Here is a 9,092-nt window from a genome sequence, read left to right as displayed (position 1 = left end):
TAGAGTGTGGGAATGGAGCAATGGCAAGGATGTCATTTGAATGTTGCTTTGTGAAATGGAGGCATCAACTTTTCAGAGGTTTTTTTTGATACATCTGTCAGTCCAAGGGCAATACAGTTCATTCCTCCTCTGGAGATGAGGAAAGCATCAAGGAACCTTGTATGTGCAGTCTGGGCTTGTGTTGGTGTTTATAAATATAAAATTTCCTATCACTACAGTCTCTGCTTTTAGTAAAAGGGCATGTTAATGAATCCACAAGTGCAGTCCAGACAGATGCTATGGACTCATCTCTACATTCAAACAAACAGATGATGCACAGCAGGCCAACAAAATCTAAATCTAAACCAACCAAATCAAAAATCTACACTACTACTATGTTCAAATGTAGCCTTAACTATTTAGCAACTGTTTAAACACAAATTATTCTGGTCTTGCACTACAGAACATCATGTAAAGCAGGTGCTACTATTACTGCAGGCACCACACGGGACAGTGGGGCCCAGAGCAGAAACATGGTTCAGGAGCCGACTTCAGCAATGCCAGACATTTTTTTAAAGGATATTCCAGTGGATCAAAGGGAAACCAAGAATGTTTATGAATGTCCAGCTTATAAAAGCAAAAGCAGGAGGACAACTTGTGTTTTGACTTTCAAGCTGAAGATTGAGAAGTCGGGTAAATGGGTTCTGGCAAGAATAGTTTCACTCCTGGCAGTTTCATACTAAGCTTTCAATAGAACATGCTGCTTTCTAAGTCTGCCTGATAGCAAAAAGAGAGATTTTTCAGTCAGCTAGAGCAAAAGCTAGAGCATAAGTGTTACATTAAGGACTGTGTTTTTGTCTCACAAAAAAACAATCCTTAACGTAATGCTTATGTGGTCTATGTTGTTATTTCCTCATCTGACAATGTTGTGCTCATGTGTTTCTCCACATAATGATTATTGATCTCCAAGCACCATTACACTTGCTATGGGAAAGTAAATGGGAAACATCAGCATCAGGGTGTAGTTTGAATCACAAAATACTCTTCTTTAGAACAGTCTTTATTCTCTCTACATAAAAAGAAATGTGTATATTACAGGATTTTAACATACTTTAACATGCAATACAAATATCTTGCATTTAAACACAGTTGTTTGAAAGCCTGGTTGTACAAATGCAAAAATATCTAAGTATGAACTGTAAAAAAACTTAATCCTGAACTCTGATATAGAACAGTTATGACAGGTGGGTAGATGCTTCAGACAGCAGGTGCATTACACAAAAACTGCTGGTGAGAAGTTTTGTTGGATTTTTTTACTGGGATATTTTTAAATTCTTTTTAAACACTCTTCTACTTTCATGTTTTGGTGAATAATTGCACTTTGGAATAAAATTTTCAAAACCCATCCTTGCACTGGTCGATTGCATCACCTTTGGCTGGAATATAATGGCATTCAGATGAAAGTACCTTTTCCTTCTTTGCAAGGACAAGTTCTATAAACTACAGGTGGTGAAACAGGTTCAGAAGGCAGAGCTGGAAAAATGGATCTTTATGGTCAAGCTGGTAGACAAGGGTGTTTTGTTTCTTTGAAGATGGGCTGCTTTGAAGGTAGCTGTTAAACACCCTTTCTGAAAACTTGCACAATTATATAAATAAAAATATTGCTCATTTTGATCAAGCTGTCCATCATGTGGTTGTGTAGCTCTATTAAAAATTAACCACTCAAGGTTCAAGAGTGCCATTTCACTTAACATATAGGTCTGTGCATGTAGATTTCTCTACCAAAACATCTTCCTGAGAGATCTTTTGCATAAGACCATATCAATCAGAAGGTTTCCAATACAGAAATGAATACGCTATATACTACAATTCTATTTTATGTAAAACATAGTAATAAACTTCTGAAGTCAAACTGTTAACATATTAACCAGTTTCAGGCATGGCTTGAGTCCAGTGCTCTCAATTGTCATCCGGCAGTTGTTTTTGTAAACTAGAAGATATGAGAAAACAGTGTTAGTGCTTTTTAGGAAACTCAGCTTCCCCATGAATTTCCATTGCTATAGATGGTAATTTCCAAAACAGCACTTTTATACACTTCAGGCAACCAACAGGAATTCCAAAATAGGCAGAAGTCTTCCCATTTTTTAATCGAATTAGTTGTTTACACAGACAATATACCTCTCTTCAAATAAACTGATTTCAGCCAAGGAAAAAAATCTGAAATCCAAGAAACTTCTTTTGCATAGGTGCAGGATTTGCCTCAGGGCACAAGAAGTCAAATGTTATTTATTAAAGGGCTGTAACAGTTTAAAAAGGAATGACCAGAGGGCAGAGCTCTCACCTTTCCAGGTACTCCTTGGCGTTGCTGTAGCCGTAGAACTTGGCCAGGTGGATGAGCATGCCGGTGGCACAGCGCCCGTCCCGCCGGCGGCAGTAGCTGCAGTTGCACACCCCGCGACACGGAGGACAGATCCAGGCCTGCAGGGGTGTGAACGTGGGAGAAGGGGAAAAGCAAGACATGAAAAATGTTATACTGGCCTTCCTGTTGCTCAGAGAAATGTGAGTATGGCTTCCCCACCATGTGATTGTTCAGGGCAAGGTTTTACAAGCCTCTATCAGCCAGCCAGCCAACCTTATTAACATTTTCCAAATTCTGCAGGATTAGAAAAATTATTAAGTGCTTGAATACTTCTTAGTCTGAAGCCTCAGGTTCTCTGATGTGCTCAGTATTGATTTTCAAATAGACTGAAGTAATCTATAATGCCTAACATTCATTCCATGTTAGGCTGACTGTAGACAACTCCCTACAAAGAGATGGGTACCCACTATGACAAGTTCCTTGCCTCTCTCTGCCTGCTGGTACAGGACAATTCCTGGGACTGAATTAACTAGCTGGTACATGAAGTTAAGCACCTCCAAGCTGCCCAGCAACTGCACATAAAGCACAGGTGCTAACAGAGCAGCCACTGCCACACTGGGCTAGCACATCAGAGCCATCAGTTAGTACTACAGATCTGCTCTTGGCAAAAAAGTTTGAACACCGTTACCAGGAGCATATTCTTAGCATCATGGATTACTAAGAAAACTCTATTCACTACTTTCATTCCAGGTTCAAGAATGACACTTACTGGATCAAGCAGAGCTGACTTCACATCTTCACCGTATCGATTTCGAAGACAGGGGCCACAGAACTGCCCCCTGACTCCTCCACAGCCCTGCTTGCGACAGATTGTCTTTGTATCAGTTGTCTTCTGTCGACATTGGTGGCAAGTACTACCCTAAAGGTGGAATGGAAGAGAAAAACATTTGTATGAAGGACATCTTAAATACCCATTGATGAGCTTTCCTAATAATAATAAGCACAAATTCAAACCAAAGTCAAATTAAACAATGAAGAGTGAGTTCCATTACCATGATAAATAATACAACAATGCTAGGAATTTTACAGAGACGGTGCCAAGTTTCAAATGGAAGTCTCAAATTACATGAACCTCATAATCATAGCTCTGGTCCTTACTTCTCTCCAGGAAAAACCTAAAACTACTGAGAAAATGATCTTGTGACTCATCCCTGCCAATACTATGAAGCATGACATACATGGTAAGATGATCTTTATGATAATCAATAATAACCAAATCCAGTGAAAGCAAGGAAGGAGGAGCTCCATTAAAAACACTGGACACTACTCAACCTGTACAGAAATGTCATTTCCAGAGGTACAAAGAACAGCAGGGATCACTGTTATTTAATGGTACAACACAACATTTTTATTAGTGAGAGAGAGAAAAAGGATGCCAACTCTTACAAGTGGCAAGTAATAGCTACAGCAAACTTGACTTAACAGCTCTGTGGCACAAAAACACTTTTCAGGGGCAAAAAGCCAGTGGGGAGTATCAACCACCACAGCCAAGCCCAGAGAAGTATGGCAAAGCTTTCAAAGCAATAACGATGTGACATAATAACGATGAGCTGAACTCCCCAGAGCCTCAGGAAAGGACACCTTTTAGCAAACACCAGTGAAATAGTGAGAGACTTTTCATTTCAAGCACACAGACACACTGAAGAATACAGCAACCACTTACAAGAACTTTGTCATAGATTTTGTCTCTAACAGTGATTGCAATGTTGTTCAAGTCCTCCTCAGTTATGTCTTCTACCGGGCGATGAGACGAGTACTTCAATGATCTCCTTCTTTTGCGTGCTCCACAATCCCTCTGCTAAACAAACTCATCTCAATACCTTTTGTCTGATGTCATGAAGCCTCTGTCACCACACCTGGTGACAAATTCCTTCATTTACAATGAGCATGCAGTCTACAGCTGGCAAACTACAGGCTCATGTACCTCAACAGGGAAGAGTTTCCAAATCACCCCTGCCTCTTTCTCTCCCTCTCCTCCATAAGCTTTTCTCTACCACACTTTTTATTCATTTTATTTCATTCCTTTCCATCACTACTTCTTCTGTTTGCATAAATCCTTGACAATGTTTTACTGCTAACTTTTCTTTGCATTCCCTCTCCTCCTTCACTGTAACTCTTCATACTCCATTTGCTCCCTCTCAAAATCAAGAACTGTGATCATCTGCCTTCCCATGCTTTCATCCTTCAACCTCCTTGTATGTTCTCTAGTTGCTTTCTCCAATGACAATCTCTAATGTCCTGCAAAAAAAAAACTACCGAAGTTTTAGGTTAGTCCTGCCACTCCCAGCCCTTTCTTATTTGGAAGAAAGTACTTCACCATTAAGCAATGTTTTTTTCCATCTAAATAATCATTCCCTTTGACCCCTATTCATGAACAAATCTCATCATATTCTTAGCCTTCCCCATACCTGTCTCTGAAGACCTCATTTGTGCTTCACTATAGATCAGTTCTGTTCTGTCCAAAACAGTCATTTGCCAGCCCAGGTTCTCATTTGGTGCTACTCCTTTTCTTCTAATAGCCAAGTTCCCTCTATAATGCTTTAACTACGTCCAGCACTTGTTCCTACAAGCAGAACTGGGATCCAGCCTGTAAGGATTCAGACTTAAAGGGTCCTCCCCATAAGGGCTATACAGAAAATATAAGCAAGACAAATGACCACCATAGGCTAGAGGAGGAAAAAAACGTATTTTTAAAAATAGGAAAGAGTAAAATCTGCAACTTTTCAATTACTAGCCTGTACATTAACAGTGTGCTGGTGCAGATTCCCTTAATTCATTCTCAGTTCAGCCATATAACTCACATCATCATTCTCCTATTTCCAGAGAAGGATTTCTGCCTTTTTTTCCCCCCCAAGTATGGTAACAGAGAAGATCTGCTTTGCCACCTCCACCACCCCACTGCCTTGCCACTCCGAGGTTTTGTACATGATGGGCTCTAGTAATTTTCAGATGAAGAATTAATAACAGACCAGAAGTTAACTGTCTTGTTATGCCTGAGTAACACTGGTCACAAATAGAGCCCACTTAACAGGTGAAAGATGAAACAGAAAGGCCTGGAAATAACTTCTGTAGGTAATCCCAACCAAAGATTTTCAATAACTTTGTGTAGGATGTCATGTCTGATCTAAGAGCTGGCCAACAATTTAAATGTTTCCTAGTTCCTGACTACTGGGGATATCAAAATCTGGCAAATACCACACTGAGTCTCTTCAGGAGGTTTTGTTGTCTGTAGCTACAGATGTGTTCTGCAAGTTTGACAGCTGACACAGTAAATTTTTCCAAGGCAAAATTTGCTGGTGGACGAGCAGTTCTGGTTGGGTTCATTCGGCGTGTTATCTGGCCTTCAGAGAATGTCCTCCTTGGGGTTTTCTTCTGCCTCTACAAGAGAAGAAAATTCCAGTAACTGTCTTTTCAGTTATGTTTGTAGTGTTAAACACTAGAAACAACCTGAAAATGTCTGTACCACACTTGTACTATCATGAATTGATTTACTGTTCTCCTACTCCTGATTTGTTAAGCAAAACCCCACTACCAAATATACTCCCTACACACTATACCTTTTTACTACTTTTAAAAATTACACCTTAACATCAAATTCCATTCCAATTAACATCACAGAACTATACCAAAATGTAACATGTGGCACAGTAGGGTGGTGGAAGCTAGTTTTCACTGCTCTTTGGTAGCTAAATATTCTGCTTTTCCCACAATCTGAATACACAACTGATGAACATTGAGGAATAGACAGTTTGAGGAACAAGCTGAGTTCTTGTTAATTTTCTTTTAATTTTTTTAAACTGAAAAGGTATTAAGAAGTTGCTTCATTTAGTTCAAGATTCCTAATTTTGGAGACTCTTGGGAGGCACTCTTCATACTGTCACACCTCCAAATTAGTGTGATTAAACTGATGAAACAGAAGTCCTGCATGGACACCTACCAAAGACATGGCCCTTCAAGGTTTCCTCAGATCTTTCCAGTTTATAATACACTGGAAAGATGCTACTCTACAGAGAAAGAAGGGTTGACACTCCTCTGCTTAAAGCTAAGAAAAGTCAATAAAAATGACTACTGTATCATTTCTGTTTGTGTTGAATGGTTCAATTTCATAAGCATAGCTCTACTTGGAAGCATGGATTTTAGAAGAAAAGCCTACAAGAGGGAAATTAACAGAATCTAAACCCAAAGGAAAGCATGTACTCTTCCTTATTCCCACATACACAGACATTGGTCTAAGATCTCAAACAGTATTTCTGGAGCAAAAATGTAGCATCTCATCTTGGTCTTTGTCTTTCTCCATAAAATATCTTATAAAATTCCATTTCCTCATGTAATCTCTGGCACTTTGCAAACCATAGTAAATTTATACAAATGAAGTGACCAAACCCAAAGGAAATCAGAAGAAAGTTTTCTGGAAGTTTCTAATGAAACACATTAAGTCTAACATCTAAGTCTAACAAAAATTACTGTCACCACCAACCAGTACTGGGAACTTACTGAAGGAGTTGAGGATGGCATTTTCACTGGGAACAGGTCCGGTACGGAATTCAGTTCTGCCAGCAGCTGGGCAAGCTGGAATCAAGAGATGTCACGTTGAAAACTCACTGCAACTTAAAAAATAAGCAACACCACCTACCATCCATTCTTCACATGCACTTCAAATTACAGATAAACATGTGCAAGGAACCTTCATGGAAGCACTTAAATAAAGTGGGGCTCATAAAAGGGGTTTATTTACTCTGCCATGAGCAAAAACTCTGCCAATGATACTAACTTTATAGCTCCCACTAATTCTTACTGGGAATTAGAGCTAGTCAGATTTACATAGTATCTTGTCAAAACAGCACCAAAGGAGTGCATTACAACACGGTAATTATTGATAACAAGAAATTAAGTTCATATGATAGGAGGGAGGGAAAAAAAGACAGGGTGCCAGAAGACAGTAAGATGTTCCCAGTGAGCTTTTACTGACTGCAGATACATCTGTGTTCTTTGCCAGAGAGCTCAGCATCCCCTTAAGCAGTGCAGACACTGGGTACACACTCATTACAAAGCTAGAGAGCAACTAAGCCCCACTGGCAGTTCCCCCAATGCATGCATGTTCTGATCATGTACAGTATCAGAAGTACTTCAGCAGGATGATTATTTCTTGCACCATGCACAAGATGTATTTCTTGGAAGTACATTTCCACAGAAGCAGTGGCTGATAGGTACAAAAAAAGCACTGACCTGTTCTGGAATTCCAGAATGAAGCTAACTTCTGAAAAGCCACTGGTAGAGTGGGGATGAGCCAAGCTGCTAGCTCTCTGAGATTGCCACAGCCATCAAGAGATTAAAAGCTGAATAGTGTATTTCTCAGTAAATACTTCAGTGTGGCATTTATTAAGTACAGTACTGCTCCTAGGATGCCAGTGAATTTCACAGTGGTTGAACTGCAAGGAAGAGTGGAAGGGGAGAAGGACCAAGGAGCAGCAAGACCAACACAACAGCAGAGGCAACACATGACAGGTTAGAAGTACAGGTACAAAGCTGAAGCAAGTTTTTACACAGGAGCTGCAGGCCCACACCAATAGGTACTGCTTGAGCTCCAAGACTGCTTGGAAGCTGCAACTTTCCCTGAAACACAGTAAAACTGAAGGAGCTACTAATCACTGAACATCAGTTTGGATTACATAGCAGCATGATAATTAAAGAGAGCTGGTGGCATGTTGGATAATAGAGAAAAAAACATTAGTAAATGATCAGTTGCTCTTTTCCACACCTACACACACATACACACGTGTTCAGCAGTCATACAGTAAAGCAATACTGTAAAAATCACATCCCACACAGCTGAAAAATTACACTTATCATCCTCAGCAGTTTTTTGCTGGCTTTTTAATCAGTAACTGCAGGAGATCTGTCACACACAAACAAAAAGTAGAAACACTATTGTGCAAACAACACCATAAACCACCTAAAATGACCAGCTGGTTTTCTGACATGTTCTGAAGGCTGCAAAACTTGGTCATTTATAACTTTGTTCATATCCACATTAAAAATTCTTAGTTCTACTCTGGTTTTAAACTTGACCAGGCTAGTCCCTACTTGAGGTTATTTTAGGGTTAAATGTCTGAATGCTGAGGGTCCTCTAGAGTTTTCCCAGGTAGAAAAATTCACCATAAGATTTTCCCAAAGTTCCATCACAGCACCAGCAGGGACCCTAAACTTCAAGTATGCTAAAGTAATTGGATGTAAATGTCAGAGAACAAAACACTGCTCTTAAGTCTTACCATGGCTTTATTTTCTTTAATATTTATGGCTCTCTTAAGCAATGCATTGGAACTTTCCTCCTCTATTTCTTTAATGTCTTCTTCAGACTCTGAAGCAGAGCCCTCTACTTTGTCCGACTGCTTGAGAGGTGTGAGGGATTCACAGTCCTTTACAGGTAAATCAGACAAAGCCTGTTCTTTTTTCTCAGATGACTTCCTGGTGGGAAACTGTAAAGCAACACGAAGGCCAAAGCTTCTTCTCTTGGGGGAAACCTTCTTCATCTCTTCCTCCTCTTCTTTCTCATTACCCAACAAATTATCATGTTCTTCGTCACTCAAGTCTGACTCCACCACCTAGAGGTAAGAAAAATCCCGTGTTACATTACTGGTTCTGATACATCTTGTTAATTCAAGAGAGTTAATTTTTAAATCACTAGTTCTAAACA

The 9,092-nt window shown here is 39.7% G+C and overlaps 1 protein-coding gene across 1 annotated transcript in view; it reads right to left on the bottom strand.

Annotated features, from left to right (window-relative positions):
• Window positions 1–1,021: 1,021 nt before the first annotated feature.
• Window positions 1,022–9,092, bottom strand: part of CDCA7L (cell division cycle associated 7 like) — a 33,034-nt gene continuing 24,963 nt past the window's right edge. Inside the window, exons 4-10 of the mRNA XM_039703165.1 lie at window positions 8,668–9,000; window positions 6,893–6,967; window positions 5,594–5,776; window positions 4,062–4,193; window positions 3,108–3,257; window positions 2,321–2,457; window positions 1,022–1,969 (exon numbers count right to left, since the gene is read on the bottom strand). Coding sequence (XP_039559099.1) covers window positions 1,939–1,969; window positions 2,321–2,457; window positions 3,108–3,257; window positions 4,062–4,193; window positions 5,594–5,776; window positions 6,893–6,967; window positions 8,668–9,000 — 1,041 coding nt within the window. The 3' untranslated portion in view covers window positions 1,022–1,938. The remainder of the gene's footprint in view (window positions 1,970–2,320; window positions 2,458–3,107; window positions 3,258–4,061; window positions 4,194–5,593; window positions 5,777–6,892; window positions 6,968–8,667; window positions 9,001–9,092) is intronic.

The sequence above is a fragment of the Passer montanus genome, unplaced genomic scaffold (genome assembly GCF_014805655.1).
Source record: "Passer montanus isolate IOZ18808 unplaced genomic scaffold, ASM1480565v1 scaffold10, whole genome shotgun sequence".
Classification (NCBI taxonomy): domain Eukaryota; kingdom Metazoa; phylum Chordata; class Aves; order Passeriformes; family Passeridae; genus Passer; species Passer montanus.
The sequence above is the reverse complement of the archived record's forward strand: the minus strand, read 5'-3'. Positions and strand labels throughout refer to the sequence as shown.